This window comes from Euleptes europaea, chromosome 7, assembly GCF_029931775.1.
Source record: "Euleptes europaea isolate rEulEur1 chromosome 7, rEulEur1.hap1, whole genome shotgun sequence".
Taxonomy (NCBI): domain Eukaryota; kingdom Metazoa; phylum Chordata; class Lepidosauria; order Squamata; family Sphaerodactylidae; genus Euleptes; species Euleptes europaea.
This window is the reverse complement of record NC_079318.1, coordinates 83,414,439-83,439,198: the sequence shown is the minus strand read 5'-3', so window position 1 is coordinate 83,439,198 and position 24,760 is coordinate 83,414,439. Positions and strand designations below refer to the sequence as shown.

The following is a 24,760-nucleotide window of genomic DNA, read 5'->3' as shown; positions in this document are numbered from 1 at the left end:
TATTCCTTCACACGACGCATAGTTAAATTGTGGAACTCCCTGCCCCAGGACGTGGTGATGGCTGCCAGCTTGGAAGGCTTTAAGAGGGAAGTGGAGATGTTCATGGAGGAGAGGGGAATTTATGGCTTCTAGTCAAAATGGATACCAGTCATGATGCATACCTATTCTCTGCAGGGTCAGAGGAGCATGCCTATTATATTAGGTGCTTTGGAACACAGGCAGGACGATGCTGCTGCAGTGATCTTCCTTGTGGGCTTCCTAGAGGCACCTGGTTGGCCTCTGTGTGAACAGACTGCTGGACTTGATCCAGCATGGCCATTCTGATGTTCTCTCTTGTTCCACTGCCGCTCCTTGGACCCCCGCTGTTCCCTTCCCATTTTACACCTCTTCTTCTTCTATAGCATCAGCTGGCGTTCCAGGACCAGTCCCTGACTGATACCCAGGCTAATGGGGCAGAGCTCTGGCTCAGTGGTAGAGCAACCACCTTCCAAGCAGAAGGTCCCAGGTTCAAACCCTGCAGTCTCCAATTTAAAAAGATCAGCTGATGTGAAAGACCGGAACCCCTGGAGGGGTGCTGCCAATCAGAGTAGACAGTGGTCTTTTACGCAGGGCTGTTTCACTTGCCGTCACCCCTCCAACAACTTTGGGATTTTGTTTGGATTATGCATGCCTTTTTTCCATGCTCAGAGGTCGCCTCGCTCTCCTCCTGTGTTTCCCCACATTTTGCCCGCGTTTTCTAATTCAAGATAAAACAGGTCCCGCAAAACACGAGCAAAAGGCGGGGAAACACAGGGAGAGAGTGAAGTGACCTATGATGGTCAGAAACCGCATGCATAATCCAAACAAAGTCCCAAAGTCATCAGAGGGGTGATGGTGAGTGAAACAATCATGCATAAAAGACCAGTACTGACCTTAATGCCCTGACCTGGATGGCCCAGGCTAGCCTGATCTCATCAGATCTCAGAAGCTAAGCAGGGTCAGCCCTGGTTAGTATTTGGATGGGAGACCACCAAGGAATACCAGGGTTGCTGTGCAGAGGAAGGCACTGGCAAGCCACCTCTGTTAGTCTCTTGCCATGAAAACCCCCAAAAGGGGTTGCCATAAGTCAGCTGCGACTTGACGGCACTTTACACACACACACACTGACCTTAATAGACCAGTGGTCTGATTCAATACAAGGCAGCTTCATGTGTCTATGTTCAATGGTCTACCCTAGCAGTTCTCAACATGGCATCCCCTGATGTTTCTCCTGGTATCCACTTGCTTCTTGAGTCTTGGGTGGGGGAAACCCAAAGAGGTTTGACTGGAACAGGTGTGTGTGTGGGGGAGATCCAGGACTCTTCAGGTTCCTCCCTACAAGGTGACTGACTAGCAAACCATTGTGCTCATCAAGGGCTGGTGCATCACAACTTGCCTACAGACACTTCCTTAGGTCTCTGAACTTGCCATCCTTTCTCTCTGGTTGCTCATGCTGCAAACGCTGCCTTTTTTGGGGGGGGGGGGACTGAAAGCAGAGTGCTGATCCCAATCCCAGTGGCGGCCACCCCAACTGCAGACACTTTGTGATGGGCCCTGCCTGTTCCCCACGGCAGCCAATTTGATAGGGGTGGCGCCTAGGATTGTCAACCTCCAGGTAGTAGCAGGAGATCGCCTGTTATTACAACTGATCTCCAGTCAATAGAGATCCGTTCACCTGGAGAAAATGGGCACTTTGACAATTGGACTCTATGGCATTGAAGTCCCTCCCCAAACCCTGCCCTCCTCAGGCTTCGCCCCAAAAACCTCCCACCGGTGGCCAAGAGGGACCCTGGCCACCCTAGTGGCTCCCCTATCATTTCTGAAAACTCCCATTGTTCCTGCAGGGCTGGGGACCCCAGTCAGGCCCAATGAATATAACAGAATAGAGTTGCCAGCTCCGGGTTGCTTAATACCTGGAGATTTGGGGGGCAGAGTCTGAGGAGGGTGGGGCTTGGGGACTGGAGGGACTTCAATGCCATAGAGTCCAATTGCCACAGTGGCCATTTTCTCCAGGTGAGCTGATCTCTATTGGCTGGAGATCACTTGTAATAGCAGGAGATCTTCAGCTAGTACCTGGAGGTTAGCAACTCTAGTGGAGAGCCTGGTACGGATTCCTTACAACTCCTCCAATTGAAAAGAAAAATCAGAAGTCCTGGTAGGCCACACACACCACTCTCACTGCTCCACATTAATAAATCTGGAACCACAACTAACATTGCCGACAACTAGAGCCAATCAAAGGCCCCGGTGCTGTTCTGGTAGCATGTGAGTCCTGGAACTAGGTCAGCAAGGCCAATGTTATGGTGTCTTCCCATTTGACAGCTGAAAGGGGCTGAGCATCTGCTTGGCATGCCAAAGGTCCCAGGTTCAACCCCAGCATTTTCAGTTAAACGATCTGCCAGGAGGTGATATGAAAGACCTCTCTGCCTGAGACCCTGTAGATAGGGTTGCCAGCTCCAGGTTGGGAAATACCTGGAGATTTTGGGGTGGAGCCTAAGGAGTGCAGGATTTGGGAAGAGGAGGGACTTCAATGCCATAGAGTCCAATTGCCAAAGCGGCCATTTTCTCCAGGGGAACTGACCTCTATCAGCTGGAAATGAGTTGTAATAGCAGCTAGTACCTGAAAGTTGGCAACCCTACTTTATACATTCTTATTGACTTGTTCAGACATTTTATGAATACTCTATTTTAAATGCTATTTTGATGTCTTAAATGTTTTACTGTAGGAATGTTTGATGGTTGCCGCCTTGGGGACCCTATTTGGGTGGAAAGGCGGCATAGAAATGTTTTAAAGAAAATAAAGAGTGTGGTTGTTGCTGCGGCTGTTCAATTCAGAGCCATTTGCGGAATATGACAGCGTGCTTTAAGCAAGAAAAACCACCCCAAAACAAAACCAGTCCCTGCCCCAAAGAGTTTCCAATCTTAATTTGTGAGATGACAGTGCGGGTCAGGAAAGACAGGAAAGAGGGGCTGAAGAGTATGAATAGGGTCGCCCAATGCAGTTGTTCGTGCAGGCTTTGTTTCCATTTGGGGTGAGGGCTAAGGAATTGAACAAAAGGATTCACAGGGTAAAAAATGTTTGTTTGTTTTTTCCAGAAGTCCTTCATGTGTTACAATCATTAACCCCAGAACCGACATGAAAGAGAGGACAATGGAAGAGGAGAGCCATTGAATTCATACAGCTGGTCTAAAGATTGAATTGAGACGAAGATAATTTGCATGATCCTCTGGAGGGACAGCCACTAAATTGCCGTGGAAGGTGGGGGTGCAGAATTCATAACTGCTGGAAGACCAGGCGGGGGGGGGGAGAGAAAAGGGGCAGTCCTTCCCCCCACCCCGAATGTGTATATTGGTGCAGTGTATTTTGATGGCATATCTCGCTTGCCTTCGATGGGTGAGGGAGCTAAAAATAGAAGAGAGGCAGGAATATCCTATCGTCAGTGACTGTGAACTAAAAAGAGGTGATAGATAGATAGATAGATAGATAGATAGATAGATAGATAGATAGATAGATAGATAGATAGATAGATAGATAGATAGATCGATCGATAGAACCAGTGCTTAAAGGAATTCTATTTTCTTAAGAGACTGCTTTATAATGGCTGGTCCGAGCTAAACCTTGTCTTGCTTCCCCCACGTTCCTAAAGTGGCAGAGAATGTTATCATTCCAAAACACAAAAATAACTCCGTGCAAGAGGAAGACACGTGTTTGGTGCGCCAAGGAGACGGCAAGGCATGCGATATCGCCAGAGCCTCTCTGGCTTTCTCCAAGAGCATAGAAGCATGCAGCCCGGGTGAGCCGCTGCACCGCGTCAGCCCACGCCAAGAGATCCCGAAGACGATCGGAAGATGAAGCCAGGTACTGTTGAAAAGAAAATGCATGCCTTGATTGATGGTGGCGTGAGCTAACAGCTGTTACTGTGATGAATTGTTCAGGCCAACAGTCTGCATGGTCAACTTTGATCGTTTTGTCAAATAAAAGAGCAAAGGATTTTTTTTAATGTATAAAGCCATGTAGCAATGCATGCATGTGCAGATCAGTTGTGCTCTTTCCAACCAGGTGGCAACGGAGGGGGTGGGGTGGGGGGACAGCGACAATTAACTGAGAAGAAAAACCATACAGGGGTCTTATGCCAGGGGTGCAGGTGTTACCTGTTTTGGTTTTAGAGATAAATCCTGTAAAGCAACTGGGGGCAAGAGATTTGAAGGAACCTCCCTAATTCTTTGGACATAATTCGTGCCAAAATCAGCTGGATAAAACCCTTCTTGCTTGCCCTACCAGCTATGTCAAATAGCTAAATTTCATATATATCTATTTCCCCATTGCCAGATTATTTCATTTTGGACCCTGCACCTGCAGTGTTCCGGTGCTCTCCAAATTTGGCACGGTCTTTCTGGGGCGATTTAATCCATTCTGCTTTCACTTTGTGTGTGTGTGTGTGTGTGTGTGTGTGTGTGTGTGTGTGTGTGTGTGTGTGTGTGTGTATTTATTGTCTGCCTAAATTGAGAAGCTGTGCCTGGCTTCACCCACCTCTCTTTCAATTTGCCGATCCAGACGGGGGTCTATTTCTGGTGTTTTCGAAAGTATTCCAATACAGCCGTGCATCATACCCTGTTCCGTTTTAAACCACCCCCACAACACCTGTTCAGGAAGGCTCGAAATGCTGTTGATTTCTGGCTTGTTGAAATGCATGAGTTCGCCTCTCTTCAGAAAAGTAAAACAAATTCTGCATAATTCACTGAACGAAATGCCCCCCTTTTTTGGTTCACTTTTGTATAGTTATGTAACTATAACTTAAACGGAGGTGGACCCCACCCTCCACGTATACACCTTTTTAAACTGCTGTGTTCTATCTGTACATCTCCAAACATCCAGCGCCAGAAGGCCTAAAATCCTAGATGGAAACAAACCTCAGATGAACACAGTTTGGAATGGTTTTTACCGCGAATGTCAGAGAGGGTCTCTCTTGCTAGGGAATCTAAATGTTCAGTTTGGTAGCAATCTTCCAAACAGGTCCTAATAGGGTTGCCAGGTCCCTCTTCGCCACCGGCGGGAGATTTTGGGGGAGGAGCCTGAGGAGGGCGGGGTTTGGGGAGGGGCTACAATGCCATAGAGTCCAATTGCCAAAGTGGCCATTTTCTCCAGGTGAACTGATCTCTGTCGGCTGGAGATCAGTTGTAACAGCAGGAGATCTCCAGCTAGTACCTGGAGGTTGGGAACCCTAGGTCCTAAATATATAGCCCCCTCCCCTGCAACTGAGAAGGTAAAAACTAAAAGAGGGGTTGTATTCTTCTTCTTTTTTTGCAATTGTTTGATGCTAATGTCACCTTATTTTTCCTGCTCTGCTTCAAAGAAATAGAAACAGAAGTCAATTATTTAGCTGGGGAGGGGGATGTGGGTAAAAGAATTTAAAAGAGATCTGCATTTTCTGTGGTTGTACCAGCCCAGTCAACAGCCATTACAAAGCAGCTTTTAAAATACTTTCCAGTCCCCTGGGGGCAGGTGAATGCACGCAGGTGGGGGTAGGGATAGAAGCCAAAGGATCCACAAGCACAATATCACTAAAATTATTGCTCTGCTCACTGTAAATAAATTATACAGTTTGTTGGGAATCCCAGTACGGATGAAACTGTATGGCTTATTACACCCCCAGCATGACATATGGATTTTGCTGATATTTGATATATGGCTCTCTCAGTTTTCATTCGAGTGCCCCTAGAGGGATCAGGAAGAAAAGGGGGGAAAAGCCCGCAAGGATGAGAGAAGTAATTCTTCATTCAATCATTGGTTCATTCATTCTTAAGGCCTAGAAATGCACATGGAAGTTCATCTGTTTCCTTGTGACATAGCTTTGTTGGAGCCTCCGCCACTGTTTGGATCTTGGCTAAACCCTGGCGTAGGCGAAATGCCTCTGTGCACATGCAAAGTTTCCCCTCTGGATAAGCACATCCTCTCTTGCATGTCTGGCCCACGACAGGGACTGTGCCTGAAAGCAACCTTCAGAGCCTCAGCAGTAACCAAATTAAGAGTCTGCTTTGGTGCATGTAAAGTAAGAATAGAGGCCATATTGGCAATGTGAACTGCAGTTAAGCCAGAAAAGAGGAGGGACAGACTGGTGGGCCCATCTGCAGTTAACCCCCCCCCCCCCGAATCAACACATTGTGCCAAGGTAACCCAGATTCTCTGCTAAGAATAGCCATATTCTGCAACCTGTATAAATGAGGTATTGGAGGCAACCGTGTCTTGCAGAAGTTGCCAGATATAGAAGCAGAGTCTCCGGAGGGAGGGAGGAAGAAGAAGATGGAGAAAGGAGGGCGTAGAGAGATATGATGGAGGAATTGTTCACCTGGCTGTGTGCGCTCGAATCCCCTGTGTGGCCAGCCAAGCTGGGACGAATAAGATTTGTCCTGGTAAGGCAGCTTTGACCTGAGAAGAAGAAGAAGAGTTGTTTTTTTATATGCCGACTTTCTCTACCACTTAAGGAAGAATCAAACTGGCTTATAATCACCTTCACCTCCCAACAACAGACCCCTGTGAGGTAGGTGGGGCTGAGAGAGCTCTAAGAGAGCTGTGACTAGCCCAAGGTCACCCAGCTGGCTTCATGTGTAGGAGTGGGGAAACCAATCCGGTTCACCAGATTAGCGTCTGCCACTCATGTGGAGGAGTGGGGGAATCAAACCCGGTTCTCCAGATTAGGATTAAGATGCTACTGGACTCGAATCTTACTCTAGGGTGGGAGATGACACAGAATCAAAACATGTATTTGTCACAGAATGGGGCCCTTCCCCAACCAAGCCAGTGTGGTGTACTGTTCAGAGTGCTACTCTAGGATCTGGGAGACCCAGGTTCGAATCCCCGCTCTGCCATGGAAGCTTGGTGGGTGACACTCTTCGCCTAATCTCCCTCACTAGGTTGTTGTTACGAGGATAAATGGAGGAGAGGAGAACGATGTAAGCTGCTTTCAGTCCCCTTTGCCGAGAAAGGCAGGGTATAAACAAATTAAATAAACAATGAAGTAAATAGTATACATTTTTGTGAAACGGAATAATTGCGAATTTGATGGAGAAAGAGTCTGGAACAGGTCAAACGAATGATTTAAACAGGCTTTAAAACGTGTTCTCAGGAGACTGAATGGGAGGCTTGTGGCCAATCACTAAGCCTGCACCTAGGGTTGCCAGGTCCCTCTTTGCCACCGGCGGGAGGTTTTTGGGGAAGAGCCTGAGGAGGGTGGGGTTTGGGGAGGGGAGGGACTTCAGTGCCATAGAGTCCATCTTCCAAAGCGGGCATTTTCTCCAGGTGGACAGATCTCTATCGGCTGGAGATCAGTTGTAATAGCTGGAGATCTCTGGCCACCACCTGGAGGTTGGCAACCCTACACAGGAGAACAGTGTTCCGTGGCAATTACTCCAGGGTAAAGGCCTAACGTGGTGCAGAGTGGTAAACTGCAGTACTGCAGTCCAAGCTCTGCTCACGACCTGAGTTAAATCCCGACGGAAGTCGGTTTCAGGTAGCCGGCTCAAGGTTGACTCAGCCTTCCATCCTTCCAAGGTCGGTCAAATGAGGACCCAGCTTGCTGGGGGTAAAGGGAAGAGGACTGGGGAAGGCACTGGCAAACCACCCCATAAACACAGTCTGCCTAGTCAGGATGTGACGTCACCCCATGGGTCAGGAATGACCCGGTGCTTGCACAGGGGACCTTTACCTTTAAAGGCCTAGCAGTGGCGTGATGCCAGACCGTAAGGGAGGGATCCTTTCTGAGTGACTTGTGGAGAAGGCCCACAGACCACACCCAGAAGACCTGTGACTGTGAGACTGAGTCCCAGAAGCTGGCTGCAGCAGAAATCTTGGGCAAGGGGTGCTTGGCATTTGGAACAGGTGCTCAAGAGAAGAAGCACCATCCCATTCTGTGTATCCCCTTGTCAGAAAAAATACAAAGTGCATCCATCAGACGCTGCCTCAACTCGGGTGGATGGATGGAGGAATAAAGGGATGTTGAGCAGACGAAGCAGGTGGAGCGTCACTCGCAGGGGATTATGAAAATGTCGCAAAGGCAGCAAGCGGCGACGATGTCACTGGGGAATGTGAAAATGTGTTTGGTTTGGCGGTGCAAGCTGAAGAGGTAAGGTTGCCACCTTCCAGGCACCAGCTGGAGATCTCCTCCTATTACAACTGATCTCCAGCCAATAGAGATCAGTCCCCCTGGAGAAAATGGCCGCCTTGGCCATTGGACTCTATGGCATTGAAATCACTCCCCTCTCCAAACCGTGCCCTCCTCAGGCTCCACCCCAAAAACCTCCCGCCGGTAGCGAAGTGGGACCTGGCAACCCTATGAAGAGCACCCAGTCTCAGGTGAGAAAAACAATGCCACTGAGCTGGTTTCCGGAGCTTCTCCAGGAAGGGCGTGACTTCTTGTAGAGGGTAGCAGTCAGGACCCCAATATCACTGCCCCAGACCCCCTTAAACCCTCTGGGTGGCCCTGTCTTTCTGAATAGTGGTCTAGTCTTGAGGAAAGGCCAGCTCACAAACAAGGTAAGGGATCCAGATGGGGTTGCCAGCTCCAGGTTGGGAAATACCTAGAGATTTTGGGGGTGGAGCCTGAGGAGGGGGCGGGCCTTGGAGAGGGACCTCAGCAGGGTATAATGCCATAGAGTCCATCTTCCAAAAATGCCATTTTCTCCAGGTGAACTAGGGTTGGCAACCCTAAGGTGAACTGATCTCTGTCGCCTACTAGGGATGGAAGTCAATGTAGCTCTGATGGTAGTTAGGATCGTGGCCCTTCGTGAGCCACGGAGTGAGTACCACTGATGTAACCTGATCAGACTTCAATGCATTTGCTTATTTTACTCTGCTAACTGTGTTTGAATGTGTGGGAGGGGGAGGAAGTAACTATGAAAGGCAGAAGGGCTGCACCTATTATGTACTGGAAATTCAACAAACTCTTCAGCTTCTGGGATTCATCAGGAGGTGTCATCAAGCCTACCTCTGTAGTCACAAGGACTAGAAACTTTATTTTTAAAAAGCGAGCAAGCCGGGGCTCTCAGGTAGCTGGATTCTGTGCCCAGAATTATATTCTTGTTCATGTGCAGCTACCAGTCTGGGAATGTGAGGGGATCTAGTCCTGAGCCTCCTTCCCCATGCCTTCTGCATGTGCAGCTTTCCACAGGTTAGATCAGGGCCTTTAATGCTGGGACGTTTCCCCGCAGTAACCCCTGCTGACTACTTTGGGGCTTCCTTTTGATTATGCATGCCTTTTCGGCCCATCAGAGGTTGCCTCGCTCTCCCTGTGTGTGTTTTGCCCGCATTTTCCAGATTCTGGCTAAAACAGCACCTGGAAAACATGGGCAAAACCCGTGGGGAGAGCGAGGCGACCTCTGACTGTTGGAAAAGGCATGCATAATCAAAAGGGAGCCCTGAGGCAGTCGGTGGGGGTGACCCTGCATAAAAGGCCCAGAAAACAGAGGCCCGGTTAAAACAGATGTGAACATCATGAAGATATTTGCTGGGTATTTTGCATCTCTCCTGAGTGAGAAGCATTTCTGTGTCTGAAATCCCATGTGGCAAGCACATAGATTTTCACTCACATCCATCCCCCATGTTTATGTTCCACTATGTGCCCTTCCACTAGGACCATTCAAAATCATGGCTCTGTGGGAAAGCACTTGCTTTGCATGCAGAAGGTGTCAGGCAGAATCCCCGGCATCTCCAGTTAAAGAATCTCCTTAACCTGTCATCCTGGCGAGACTCTACCAGGCAGAGCCGACGATTCTGAGACCAATGACTCACACATGATAAACTGCTTTGTGGGTTGCATTTTATTTCATACTCTGAAGTACCTTATGCTTTGGAGAAGTATAACGTGAGGAACAAACTCGGGGCTGGGGAAAATACCAAGCAAATGCCTTTGTAAGGTGGAATTTCATCTGCTGGTTTCCAAGCTCCATGGTTCAATCCATCCTAATTTTGGGGTCAATTGGTAGCACTGCACATGTCCTGTGATGATTGGTGGACAGGAGACTATTCTTACTAAGTTAGCCATGGATGGTAGTCCGGAATAGAATTTATGAGCGAGGGTGCAAATTAGCTCAGCCTTCTAGAAATTAGACTCCACAGCAATCCCATTGAATCTCTCCCTACACTCTGTTATTAAAAGAAGGCAAGTCCTCTCAAGCAGTTTAGAGTTGAAATAGCCCAGCCATGTTATCACAGTTTAGAGTTGAAATAGCCCAGCCATATTCTCTTGTAAGCTCCTGTCTTGCCCTTCCTAAGGTCTGGCCCTGGGTTTGCCCAGGTCCAATCAGGCAGATGTGTTGTGGGAGTTCCTGGGTGCAAGTTGGTCCTCAGGTGCGTGTGTTGAGGGGCTGATTTGGATTGGGACTGATCCAATGTCCAGGTGGGGCCTGGAGATCTCCCAGAAGTACAACTCATCTTCAGATGACAGAGATCAGTTGCCCTGGAGAAAACGGCTGCTTTGGAGGGTGTTGTTATATGGCATTATATATCACTGAGGCCCTTCTCCTCTCCCAACCATACCCACTCCGGGCATAGTTAAATTGTGGAACTCCCTGCCCCAGGATGTGGTGATGGCTGCCAACTTGGAAGGCTTTAAGAGGGGAGTGGACATGTTCCTGGAGGATAGGGCTATCCATGGCTATTAGTCAAAATGAATAATAATAATAAGAGTTGGTTTTTATATGCCGACTTTCTCTACCATTTAAGGAAGAATCAAACCAGCTTACAATCACCTTCCCTTCCCCTCCCCACAACAGACATCCTGTGAGGTAGGTGGGGATGAGAGAGCTCTAAGAGAACTGTGACTAGCCCAAGGTCACCCAGCAGGCTTCGTGTGTAAGAGTGGGAAAACAAATCCAGTTCACCAGATTAGTGTCCGCTGCTCATGTGGAGGAGTGGGGAATCAAACCAGGTTCTCCAGATCAGACTCCACCGCTCCAAGCCACCGCTATTAACCACTACACCATGCTGGCTGTCATGATGCATACCTGTCCTCTACAGTATCAGAGGAGCATGCCTATTATATTAGGTGCTTTGGAACACAGACAGGACAATGCTGCTGCAGTTGTCTTGTTTGTGGGCTTCCTATTGTTCACCTGGTTGGCCACTGTGTGGACAGACTGCTGGACTTGATGGGCCTTGGTCTGATCCAGCAGGGCTTTTCTTATGTTCCACCCCCAAATCTTCAGCAATTTCCCAACCCAGAGCTGGCAACCCTAACTGAGCTGCTCAGGAAGCAGGGGCATAAGCCTTCCCCGCTGTGCCATTTGCCAAACCTAAAATGGCCCCAGGGAGCCACTATTTGCCCCACGTGGCTTCAGGCTGGGAAAATGGTCCAGGGGAAAAGGCTTACTCCCCTCCTGTTGGCATGCTATGGTCCCAATCCAAATTGGACCCCCATGCACTTGGGGGACTAGTTTCGCCTTGGAACACCCCCATCATGCATTTGCTTGACAGATCCTGGGGACGGACCCAGGAACAATGTTACATTTATTATGCCCAAATGACACCTGGAAGGCTGTCACCATCAGTTCTCAATTGCACTTCTTGTGATCTTCACTTGTTTTACTTTGTAGGTAAAGAGATTAGGCTGCAGCTGGCACGTGCAGTTTGCACAAGGAAGAAGAAGAGTTGGTTTTTATATGCTGACTTTCTCTACCACTTAAGGGAAAATCAAACCGGCTTACAATCACCTTCCCTTCCCCTCCCCACAACAGACACCCTGTGAGGTAGGTGAGGCTGAGAGAGCTGATTCTATAACCTTAAGCAGATTATGAGAGGGAACGCATCTTGGTCCTCTTCTCGGCATGTAGTGGGGGTCACTGGGGATGTGGGGGGAGGGTAGTTGTAAATTTCCTGCATTGTGCAGGGGGTTGGAATAGATGATCCTGGTGGTCCCTTCCAACTCTATGATTCTATCCTATGAGCTCTAAGAGAACTGTGACTAGCCCAAGGTCACCCAGCTGGCTTCATGTGGAGGAGCAGGGAGACCAACACAGTTCACCAAATTAGCGTCCACCACTCACGTGGAGGAGTGGAGAATCAAACCCAGTTCTCCAGATTAGAGTCCACCACTCCAAACCACCACTCTTAACCACTACACCACGCTGGTTCCATGCTGGAACCTACTCGCACAAGGAAAATAGCTGCACTCCCTGGTGGGAGGGGCCGTGGCTCAGTTGTAGAGCCTCTGCTTGGCATGCAGAAGGTCCCAGGTTCAATCCCTGTCATCTCCAGTTCAAGGGACCAGGCAAGTAGGTGATGGGAAAGACCTCAGCCTGAGACTCTGGAGAGCCACTGCCGGTCTGACTAGACAATACTGACTTTGATGGACCGAGGGTCTGATTCAGCATAAGGCAGCTTCATGTGTTCCTGTGTTCAATTCTTCAGAACTCCTTCCTGTGAAGGAAACAAGGTTGAGCCCGACTTGGCCAGGGATGAGAAAGGGGAATAAAACTAACTAAATAAGTAAAATAAATAAAAAATGCTCCCTTCCCCAATTTAACAAGTGTTCAAGGAACAGGGAAGCCAATCTCCAGAATATGAATTAATTACCCTTTTCCGTTCTGGCTCTGACTGATGGGATTATGAGTCAAAGCAGGCTGCTTTGGACACAGAATACAGAAAGATCTGCCAGTTGCACCCGCATAACAGCATGCGAATTGAACACTTTGCCTGCCAACTCTGGCAGGCGCCATGCCTCAGTGGGGGTAGCTAAATTAGCAACCCCGGGAAGAGATGGGAGGACAAGCTCCCACTCTGGAAAAGAGACTCAGAAGCAGGACGATTGCTGTATTGGCCAGATCAAAGGTCAAAAGCTGTCCGTGTGGGATCAGAGGCTGAGCTGCCAAGAAGTGCAAATCTAACCACGTAAGGAACGTAAGGAACGTAACGTAAGGAAGCTTACCAAAGAGCTGAGGTCTCTTGCAAGCCTGGCAGAGGAGCTACCCCTCCTTGCGAAATGCTTGCTGTGGATCCACCAGACTCGAACTCCAGAAAAGCGTATCTTAATTGCTGGTAATGTCACGGAGCAAGAGGTAATTTCAAATCCCTCCTGATTGCTTTTCTCTTCAATTTCCTTTATCCTTCCTCACTAGAGTTGCCACCTTCCAGGTGGTGGCTGGAGATCTCCTGCTATTACAACTGATCTCCAGCCGATAGAGATCAGTTCCCCTGGAGAAAATGGCCGCTTTGGCCATTGGACTCTGTGGCATTGAAGTCCCTCAAACACATGAAACTGCCTTCTACTGAATCAGACCCTTGGTCCATCAAACTCAGTACTGTCTAATCAGACCGGCAGGGGCTCTCCAGGGTCTCAGGCAGGGATCTTTCACATCACCTACCTGCCTAGTCCCTTTAACTGGAGATGCCCAGCATCTCCAGTTAAAAAGATCAGGTAGTAGGTGACGTGAAAGACTTCTATCTGAGACCTTGGAGAGCTGCTGCCTGTCTAAGTAGACAGTACTAACCGCAATGGACCAATGATTTGATTCGGTATATGGCGGCTGCATGTATACATGTGTTAGGGCTCCTAAGGTTTAAGACAGAGTCCGCTTTATCAGCTCTGCTACCAAAGATTCATGGCAGGCTGGCTTATTATCTGGCAGCCAGCTCCACAGATACAAACTTGTGGTCTGTCTCACCCAGGTTTACCTGTACCACTCCGCGGATATCAGGCAGTGGATTTTCTCAGCAATGCTACTTGATTTGGAAGATGCCAAAGGAAAGACATGGGACCTTAAGTACATAGGAACATAAGAGAAGCCACGCTAGACCAGATCAAGGTCCATCAAGTTCAGCAGTCTGTTACACAGTGGCCAACCAGGTGCTTCTAGGAAGCCCACAAACAAGACAACTGCAGCAGCGTTACCCTGCCTGGGTTCCACAGCACCTAATATACTAGGCATGCGCCTCTGATACTGGAGAGAATAGGTACGCATCATGACTGGTATCCATTTTGATTAGGAGCCATGAATAGCCCCATGAACATGTCCATTCCCCTCTTAAAGCCTTCCAGGTTGGCAGCCATCACCACATCCTGGGGCAGGGAGTTCCACAATTTATGTTGTGCGAACGCATAGTTTTTCTGCATGCAACCCCTGCATTCATTGTCCCTGCCCGCCCCTTATTACATGACAATACAGAAGGGAAACTACCATGCAAGTGAAACTAAGTGAGAATATTGTGTCATCTGGAAGATGGAACCATTTATAATCTTCTGTGGGGAAGAGTTATTGATGACTAAATTAAGTCAGCTGGTAAATAAATCCTGAGCGCAGAGACAAAGGGGAGAGATGCACACATGCATACCCACACAGAGTGAGGTCAAAGGGCTAAGCTATGCAGGAGAGACCAGTGGGTGTGATACCGTTCTGTGCAGAGCACAAAATAATACAGAATGAAATCAAATAAAGGTTATTAGCAGCCACCGGAATGGTGTGTTTCAGGCTCTGGAGGATGAATAGCATACCAGAATGAAAAAGATTTTATGAACAATTCTCTATGTAGCTGAAATGGAGAAATTAACATATATCAGATGGGCTTGCATGAATGAAACAGTGAATGGTTTGTCAATATTTTCTCAGGCTTGGATGGAGGGAGTATCCTCTTGGAGCAGATTATGTGATTGAATCCCAGACCCAGTATTTATAATATTCTGTAAAATAACTGCTGGATATTCTTTGCTCATTTGCTGGATGGGAATTAAATTGTACTCATTTGTATCTACGATAATGTAATCAGACCTTGTTTTATTCAAGAAATATTTTATTTCTTCTTAAAAGAACTCAAGTGAATGAAAGATCCAGGTAGCGGGGTGGGGGTGGGGGTGATCTACTCCTGATTTGGCGTCAGTGGTGACTAACAGAAAGGCAAAGGAAAGTTAGATGGGATCAGTTTTTTCTCTGAGAATAACTAATTGAATGTGTGAGTTTGCCTTATACTGAGTAGTCCCTTCGCAGCTGGCTGTCTTCATTAGGGTTGCCAGGTCCCTCTTCGCCACCAGCGGGAGATTTTGGGGGGCAGAGCCTGAGGAGGGTGGGGTTTGGGGAGGGGACTTTAATGCCATAGAGTCCAATTGCCAAAACGGCCATTTTCTCCAAGGGAACTGATCTTTATCGGCTGGAGATCCATTGTGATAGCAGGAGATCTCCAGCTAGTACCTGGAGGTTGGCAATTGTAGTCTTCATGCAGGTTTAGCTGTACATGTTTTCCAGGTACATCTTCAGATTGGGTCACAGATATGCTCTGTGTTTTCCAGATGTTCAGGAGGGTCCTGATTCGGGACCATGGTGCATGAAGAGAAGAAGCTTACCCACACACACACACACCTTACTACAACATTTTCCCAGCCTGAAATGTCCCTGCAGAGCTACTGTTTTTGCCTGTTGGGGCTACACACGGACTGATATGGTGACGTGCCAGTTTCCCAACAGAGCAAACAGCGGTTCCTATTTCAGATCAGGAGGAAAACAGCATGGGGGATGGAAAGGTCTAAGCTCCTTCTCCTCGCAAACTGTGGTACCGATAGAGTTGCCAGGTCCCTCTTTGCCACCGGTGGGAGGTTTTGGGGCGGAGCCTGAGGAGGGCGGGGTTTGGGGAGGGGAGGAACTTCAATGCCATAGAGACCAATTACCAAAATGGACATTTTCTCCAGGTGAACTGATCTCTATCGGCTGGAGATCAGTTGTAATAGCAGGAGATCTCCAGCTGGTACCTGGAGATTGGCACCCCTAGGTACTGATCCAAATTGGGCACACCTTGGAAACATAGAACTCCCAGAACAGTTCATGATCTGACCAAGGGAAGTACCTAAGCAAAATGTAAGTTGTTGTTAGCCCTCTCCCAGGGCCTATTTCCCAATATGTTGGCTCCAGCCTCATAGCACCCCATATAACAAGAAGCAGGAAGAGGCTGATGGCCAGAGGTTCCTCCTTTTTTGCACTTGCCTTGCCCCCCAGAGGTTGTCTCGCCAAATCCTGCCCAGTCTCTTGGCTTCTTCTTGCCTGTTTGTTTTCCTTCTGATCCTGCTGTGCCAACCATGTCTTGGCTTCCCCTCCCCCACCCCAAAAAGAAGACAAAAATGATAGGGTTGAAAACATCCAGTTCCTGACTAGAAAGATCTCCAGACTAGATCTCCTGATTAGAGAGATCAGTTCTCCTGGGCAAAATGGCTGCTTTGGAGAGTGGACTCTATGGCATTTTGCCAGCTGAGGTCTCTCCCCAAACCCTGCCCTGCCCAGGCTCCATCCCCAAAATCTCCAGGAATTTCCTAACCTGGAGTTGGCAATCCTGAAGGAGCTTATGGAGTAAATTGCATTTATTATTAGTAAATAATTCCGGCCATCATAGCTACGTATTTGCATACTAGTTAGCAGCTAGAGATTTCTTTTTGTTGTAGCCTCCAGGTACTAGGTGGAGATCTCCTGCTATTACAACTGACCCCCAGCTGATAGAGATCAGTTCCCCTGGAGAAAATGGCCGCTTTGGCAATTGGACTCTATGGCATTGAAGTCCCGCCCCTCTCCCAACCCCGTCCTCCTCAGGCTCCACCCCCAAAATCTCCAGGTGTTTCCCAACCCGGAGCTGGTGACCCCAATGTAATAAACAAAGGAAGTATAATCTGCGTGTTTCATCCTCCCCCTTTCTCTCTCTTTCCAGGTTGCTGCAGGCTCTGAAATGCCTGGTTCCTCTCCTAACTCTGCCCTGTGACCTTTCCGTCCCCCCACCCCAGCCAAGAGACCCCCTGCCACCATGGTTCATACCGAAGGCAACGCTCTGCTGAAAGCCGTCTGGCAAGGCAAATTCCGGCTTACCCGCTTGCTGCTGGAGGGAGGGGCCTACATCAACGAGGGCAACACCCAGGGGGAGACCCCCCTCATTGCCGCCTGCATAGCCCCCTACGAGGACCCTCAGAACAAGCCCCGCATGGTGAGGTACCTCCTGGAAAACGGGGCCGACCCAAACATTCCCGACAAGACGGGGAAGTCTGCGCTGATGCACGCCTGTGCCGACGGAGCCGGGGCGAAGGTCGCCACCATCTTACTGGATCACGGGGCAGATCCCAGCGCCAAGGATTATTCGGGGGCATCGGCTTTGGTCTACGCCATCAATAAGGGGGACCGGGCAACCTTACAGGTGCTGCTGGATGCCTGCAAGGCCAAGGGGAAGGAAGTCATCATTATCACCACCGACACGTCCCCCTCGGGGACCAAGAAGACCAAGCAGTACCTAAATTCGCCGCCATCGCCAGGTATCGAAGATAAGCATTCGCCGGCTCTGTGTATGTCGCCCTCGGACATCGAGGTGAGGACCGCCCAGTCGCCAGGAGGCAGCGAGAAGGAAGAGGAGAGGGACGTTTTCAACTTCACCATGGCCACCAGGCTCAGCTGTAACCCCCTCCCACATGGCAAAGGGAAGGAAGGTGAGGAAAAGCCCTCAGCGCTCCCACCCAAAGGTAGGCCCAAGCAGCTGAAGAGGCTGAACTCAGAACCCTGGGGCTTGGTGGCACCCTCCGTTTTGTCGGCTTCTCATCAGGAAAAGGCTCGGACCCCAGAGGAGAGGGTGACTGCCGAGATGAATGGGCTGAGTCTCTCCAAGAGGCCGCCCCTGTCCCGGAGACACAGCATGGAAGGCCAAGAGTCGTCCTGCTTCAAAATGGCTTCCCACCATGTAATGGGAGAAGACACCCCCAGCCCGGCAGCAGCATGGGCAGAGAGAGTCCATTTCGGCCACCTCCACCAACCTGTCTCCCGGCACAACACGGCTCCGGAAACCCCAGAGGGCGGGCCGGCTCCTGGCCCACGGGGCACGGCCCACCACAAGCTGAACTGCATGGAGCATTATGAATCTGATTCCCTCTGCCCAGACTCCATCCCCGGCTCGCCAGAGTCAGGCCGTGTCTCCGTGGAGCGGAGGAAGTACAACGCCTCCCCGCTGACTCTGCCTGCCAGCTCCTCCCGAGAGAGTCTGGAAAGCATCCCCAACGCCGTCTCTCCCAACATGATACGGCGCAGGACCCCAGGCCTCCTCGAGAGGAGGGGCTCTGGGACCCTGCTGCTGGATCACATCGCCCACACCCGTCCCGGCTTCCTGCCCCCGCTCAACTTCAACCCCCACCCTCCCCTCCGTGACATCCGTCCCAATGGCAAGCCTCCCTCGCCGGCCCACAAGGGGCTGGTCCCAGTAGCCCCCACTTCTCCAAAGGCCAAGCGGCTTCTGAGGAGACACTCGATGCAACCGGAACAGATGAAGCAGTTGGTCAGTTTTCAGAGCCTGATCACACCCGGGGACTCCGTGGCCAGTTAAAAAGGATAGAATCGCCAAAAATAAATACATAGCGAAACTTAGGTGTCTTTGTCCTCGCCTCACTGGGACTTGGAGAGCCTTTCACGATGCTGTTCCTGCTCTCTTTTGGCCTCTGAGCCCATCATGTCTTCGTAGTTGGGTTTCCGTTGTCTTCCTCCTCTTTTCTCTCTTTGGTGTCCCATCTCGTAGCCACCATATTTATGATCCTACCGGAGCTTGGACACAAAGTTGGAGCCAACCACCACCAACATCAGGGTGGAAGGAACAGATCTTTAAGTCCATGTTGTCGGCAGGGATGAGGGACCTGCAGCGCTTCGGGAAAGTCTGTCCATGTCTACTATGTACTTGAACTTGAACAGCATTGACTTAAATCCTTTTGACAGGCCACATCAAAGTAGGATGTTGGCTTCTCCAGTTGACCCAAAAGGCCTATGGGAGAGTTGACACCCATCCTCTCCCAACATCACTGCCCACAACAGGCACGGCCAAAGAACTGAAGACGCTGATGGGGACGTGAGGGTAACTCTGAGCTTTGAGTGGAGTAGCCTCAAAGCCGACTGGACCAAGAGGGAATCTGAATTTCACCTCTGGAAAGAAGCATTTGGGGACTGATGTCTGTTGCCAGGGTCTGGACCTGAGCTGCTAGAAAAACCCACTCCTAGAAGAAAGAACGCCTTGAGCTACATCTGCTCCTGCTTCAGTCATCACTATATTTATTTCTATGGATTGTGTTGGTGTTGAGTTCTTCTGCTTGCTCTTGTTTGGGGAAGGGGGATAGAGTACTGGAACCAAGACTTCTGGGTTGTATGCCCAGATCAGGGAGGGGAACATGTGTGGGCATGCATCTTGGCAGCCAACAACTCTAGGAATCTGAAAAACCAAGATTCCTAGGTTCTGTTTAGATCTCCAGGGAGGGGATGGAACAGCTAAAGGGGAGCTGTAACCTTGGATTGCTAATCCCTCTCTGGATGAAATGAGTCTACTTGGATTGATTCCCAGGTCAGGCACAGATCCCGAATTGTAAGCATTCTCGTGGCCTGCAGCACACATTTCAAAACATACCCTAGCCTTCTGCAACTGTCATGGCTCCCAGTCAAGGAAGTCTCAGGATTCTGAGTTTTGTGAAAGTGCTAACTCTGTTTTTCCTACCTAGGCTTTATTTGTGGGGAGCTCCTTATGAAACCCTATAGGCCCAGCTTCACTACTGCATAGTCCCCACCACACCCATATTCTTTTTTCTCAGTGCACAGAATGTGTTTGGCTGTGGGTTGGACAAACGAACTCCAGTGTGGGGATGCTTGCTGGGATTTCCTCGCTCCTGTCACCCACACCACAAGCGATATCAGAGCATGACGTTGGGTCCTGCACCTTTCCCGGGTGACGCCATTGCTCATATTTTGGTCCAGGGGTAATCACTCCTACACCTGGCTTTGTTACTCCGAGGGGCATAGATACATCTGGGCACAGTTCAGACCTTTTCAAGAGCACAAAATTTGCACATCGTTGGGAGAATTTTCTGGGGCGACGGAGAATTCCCTGCATCCTCCCCAAACTTCAGGCTCTTTGAAAGGAAGCCGCAACAGTTCGCCTGGCCTGAAATTGATTTACCTTTCTAGTATAGATACAGGGGGGGAGTTTGGGATATGCTAACACGGGCACTAGAAGCACCCCTGGATCTTCCCTTCCCCTGTTTCCATGTGCCTCGGTTCCTCCATTCTGCCAAACGTGGCTCTTGATACCGACTTGTGTCTGTAAACGACTTTGATCTCTCAAGGGACAGGACGGCGAAAGCTGTCAGAGTGTTGATTATGAATGTACTTTCTGTTCCTTCCCGGGCTGAGTAGTCTAGACAAAGCAATAGAACTTGGACAACACTTGAAGTTAACCCCTTCCAACCCTCAGCCTCTTCCCAACGCTCTCCAAGGTGCTGAACGAACCGGCTCTCTTGGCGCAGAGTGACAGCAGGAAGGTGGACCGCATTAAGGCCGAAAGAAGACTTCCGGGCCAATCAGGCGTATGCTCAGTATTTTTTCCAGGAGAGTTTGTGTCATATTTGCTGCATGGACACTCCAATCGCAGCTCCCGTAAGAGTGCATGCCATCATCGCCCATGCCTAATTTGTGGCACTGGTGACTTTTCTTTCCCTATCCCGCAATTCTCGCCCATCAAAATGGTTGTGCTGATGGCCCTCATCCTCCCAGCCCTATTCGGCCTCCTTTGCCTGTGATTTTTCAACCTCACCCTTTTCTTTAGCTAATCATCTCAACCCCCCATCCCATCAATTGTACACAGCTTCTCTCAAAGCCTGTGTTAGGCCCTTACCAAGCAAACCGACCTCTCACTTCCCTTACAGACGTTGCATTCTTTCTTAACATTCTATGTCTTTGTGGTTCCCTGGACAGCAGTTTTGTCACAGGTTCTCTTAAGGAGGAGGTAAGAAAGGCAGGTCATGGGCCAAGACACCACATCTCCTAAACCCATTTGCCAGCAAATGTTTCCACAGTCCACATTCCATAAATGTCTTTGGCTTTTGGCTTGACAACTCGGGGAGGGGGCTTTGGTCGAAGGGCTATCATTTGCTCACCATTTGGTTGGGATGGTTATGAACATTCACATCATTTCAGCCAGCAGTAGAAACGGAGGTCGTTTTTGCGTGGGAATCTGACCTGAGGTTCGTTGCTCACTGGACCCACACTTTCCTGTTGGGGACCTATGCACCAGCAGTCTCCAAGCTCAAATCAAGTCCCCGCCCCTTTAAATGCTGCTTTGTAATTGGCTTACTTTGTAAAGCTTACTGTGTGAGAAAATACCCCCCCCCAAAAAAACCCAATTGCTGCATAAAAAAGCATTTTAAAAACAAAAAAAAAACGGAGCAACCTGAAAGGAAGGGGGAGAGAAATCCAAGCCTCGGTTTTAAAAAGCCTGTCTTCTGCTCAGAAAGAGCTCCAAGGAAGCAGGAAGCATTTGAATCCCTGCCTCTTTACACTCTGCTTTGTAATTGGCTGTGGGAAAAACCAAGCTTGCATGTCCTGCGCTTTGCCTTATGCATGGGTATTTCACCCTGGCTGAGCTCAGGGGAGATGGAACAATCGGGTTAACAGAGGAACGGGAAGCCCTGGGATTTGTGAGGGCTGGCAGCGAGGTCATCTCTAATGGAGGGAAAACTCACGCATAACTCCAAGGAACAACCAAGACAGACCGGGGGCAAATGTGAGTGAAAGTCCCCATGCATAAACGACCAGAGAGGATGGGGGGGGGGATGGGGTCAAGACTTAATTTAAATCTGAAGTTAGTGGCCATCTACTAATTTTGGACCTGGGTTGTGAGAACAGCATCAGCCCCTTGGGGGCATTTGCTGCTTTGACTCCCCACCTACTTTTCTTCTAGTCCTGCTTTCCTGAGCCCTTCCCCCCATAAATGCCGCCTCCTTTTCTGCACAAGCCGCTGCTAGACAACCTTCCACATTCTAAAGTGATGTTGTTCCCACAGCATTCACACTATTTTTAAATTTCTAATTCCTTATGCACTTGTGTTTCTCTTCCAATTGTGGTATAAGCACAATGTCGCCCCCTGTGGCCAAACGCACAAATTGTCGGGAGGTGATTTCCGACCGTTTAGAGCTTTTTCTGTGGTAAGTCCTGTATGGACCAATAGATATAGATAGATCAATATTAAATTATATCTAAATAATACTGTGTAAATAGCTCAAATGTATTTCTGTACTTGTGTCAGTGTGTGTGTGTGCATATGCGAGTGGAGGAGGATACATCCCGGAGTGTTCTGTTCCACTCCCCTTAAATGCAGCTCTGAGTAAGTTGTGTCCGTTCCCATTTTTGTTCAAGGCCACCTGGAAGGAAGGTTGCTACAGAACAGGGGTGTCAAACTCATTTGTTACGAGGGCTGGATATGACATAAATGTCACTTGGTCGGGATCAGGCCATGCCTTGCCAGCCCAGATCAGGAATGGGGGACGGGGGGCTGGTGAGCCTACAGTGAACTCTCCAGCCCAGGTCGAGAGCTGGTTGTTGCTGTTGTCTTTATATGCCGACTTTCTCTACCACTTAAGGAAGAATCAAACCGGTTTACGGTCACCTTCCTTTCCCCTCCCCACAACAGACACCCTGTGAGGTAGGTGGGGCTGAGAGAGCTCCAAGAGAGCTGTGACTAGCCCAAGGTCACCCAGCTGGCTTCATGTATAGGAGTGGGGGAACCAACCAGGTCCACCAGATTAGCGTCCACTGCTCATGTGGAGCAGTGAGGAATCAAACCCAGTTCTCCAGATTAGAGTCCACCGCTCCAAGCCACTGCTCTTAACCACTACACCACGCTGCCTTGGCTGGCTTGTGGGCTGGATAAGAGCTCTCAAGAGGCTGGATTTGACACCCCTGCTATAGAATCTCTGGGGTTTTGGTTGTTTTCACATTTACGCATCAACAGTGCCACACTCACAGCAAAACTGGCATAAGCTCCAGAGTCCAAAAAGTCCGTTGCGCTGCCTCGTCTGAGAGTGTCTTTTCGGGCTCGCACACACACAGGGATGCATGGGGATGCACAAACTGTGTGAGGAAAACTCATGATAGGCTAGATGCCTGCAGAGCAGTGTGCATTTTTAGTGTCTAGCTCAGCTTTCCAGCTTTCAGTCACACCCGATTCCCAGCAACAGTGGCTGCTGATGAGGCTGGTTATGTTTTGATTTCCTTGGCTGTCTTCTTATCTAGTACCCTGACTTGGACGGCCCAGGCTAGCTCGATCTCGTCGGATCCCGGAAGCTAAGCAGGGTTGGCCCTGGTTAGTACTTGGATGGGCAACCAGCTAGGAAATCTAGGGTGGCTACACAGAGGCAGGCCATGGCACACCACCTCCGAATGTCTCTTGCCTTGAAAACCTGATGGGGTAACCCTAGGTTGGCTGTGACTGGATGCTTGTTTACACCACCACTATATTATCCAGTGCTCAGATCCCTGAACCCGTTCAGTTTGGTGCCCCGTTAACAATTTCGGTTCTGAAACCCAGCTGTTGAATTTTGTCACGTTAAACCACCAGACTGCAAAACTCAAACGTCGTTGTTTGAGTTGTGTCCCATCGATCCATTTTGCTGATGACAACGGAGGTTTCCTTAGCTCAAGGAGTCCTTCCCCAATGCAAAAGGCCTGAATCTCTTGCATCAGGGGAAGGCTCCTTGCCCCCAGCAGAACGCTTGCTCTGGGTTTCTTTGCTGCGATCCTCTTTCATTCTTGCCCTCCCACTTTCTGTTATACCTGTGCATCATGGAAAATGGTTTATTTTTTATGTGTATTTATTCAAGAGTTTGTATCTTGCCTTTCTTTCCACTGAAGGAGGCTCACGTTATCGTAAAAGATACAATCAAACAATTACTCAGCAATTTAGCACCAAGCCACCAAGTAAACGTCAAATAAAAGCCTGTTAGGGAGTCCCAATTTCTCCAAGCAGACAGGTGTTCCAGGGACTGTTGGTTTCCTCTGTAGGAGAAAGAGCAGGAGACTTATGCAATTCGGTAGTATTTGATTTATTGACAAATATATTATAGGTCAAGGCCAGATGGTGGCAAAAAAGCACTTCTTTAGGGCAAGAAATCTGACATCCCACATCGGATCCTTGCAAAAGAGATTCTGCCACCCTTCGGGTATCAACTAGTCCACAGCACTGTCTGTTTCTCTGTCTGTCAGAATCTAAACTGTTGCTCATTCACATGTATGGTGATCATCCATCCATGAGAAGGGGCCCTTAGGAGTCATGGGACTTCATCTGGTGGATTGTGGGCTGCTATGTATTGTATATATTTATATCGCTTCTTTTTGAAAGGATATGCTCGTAGTGCACAAACATAGAAAGCATGCTTCCTGCCTCTCTCTGCACACATGCTGACACAGTGAAATGAGGTCATTGAGCAGTTGGAGAAGGTTCTTCCATGGCTCTGACCCTTGGCCTGTTCTTTGCTATGGTACAGCTCTCGGTGTTTGTGACTTGGGCTTCCTGTCCCCAGGTCTTGCAGTCCACTGCTAAGGCTTCTGGCTTTCGCCACCAGTGCGATCATACCTCCGTCTTCCTGTCCCATGACCGTGATGTCACATGACTTCCTGTTGTTGTGTTTGCACCTGAGTGGAACCCCTGCTGCTGCAGAGGGGTTGAAGTTGGGTCCCAGATCCAGAAAGGCTGAACACCACAGCCCACTGACTTACACCTTCCTCCTCCAGTTAGGTAGACAGGTCACCTCCACTTAGCGTTGCCAGGTCCCTCTTTGCCACCGGCAGGAAGTTTTTTGGGGGTGGAGCCTGAGGAGGGCGGGGTTTGGGGAAGGGAGAGACTTCAATGCCATAGAGTCCAATTGCCAAAGGGGCCATTTTTTCCAGGTAAACTGATCTCTATCAGCTGGAGATCAGTTGTAATAGCAGGAGATCGCCAGCT

At 49.3% G+C, this 24,760-nt stretch overlaps 1 protein-coding gene across 1 annotated transcript; it reads left to right on the top strand.

Moving 5' to 3' along the window:
* The first annotated feature begins 16,780 nt into the window (after positions 1–16,780).
* On the top strand, positions 16,781–18,334 carry ANKRD34A (ankyrin repeat domain 34A). The gene has a single exon (XM_056853596.1). It carries the CDS (start codon positions 16,781–16,783, stop codon positions 18,332–18,334), a length of 1,554 nt encoding a protein of 517 aa, XP_056709574.1.
* Positions 18,335–24,760: the final 6,426 nt, after the last annotated feature.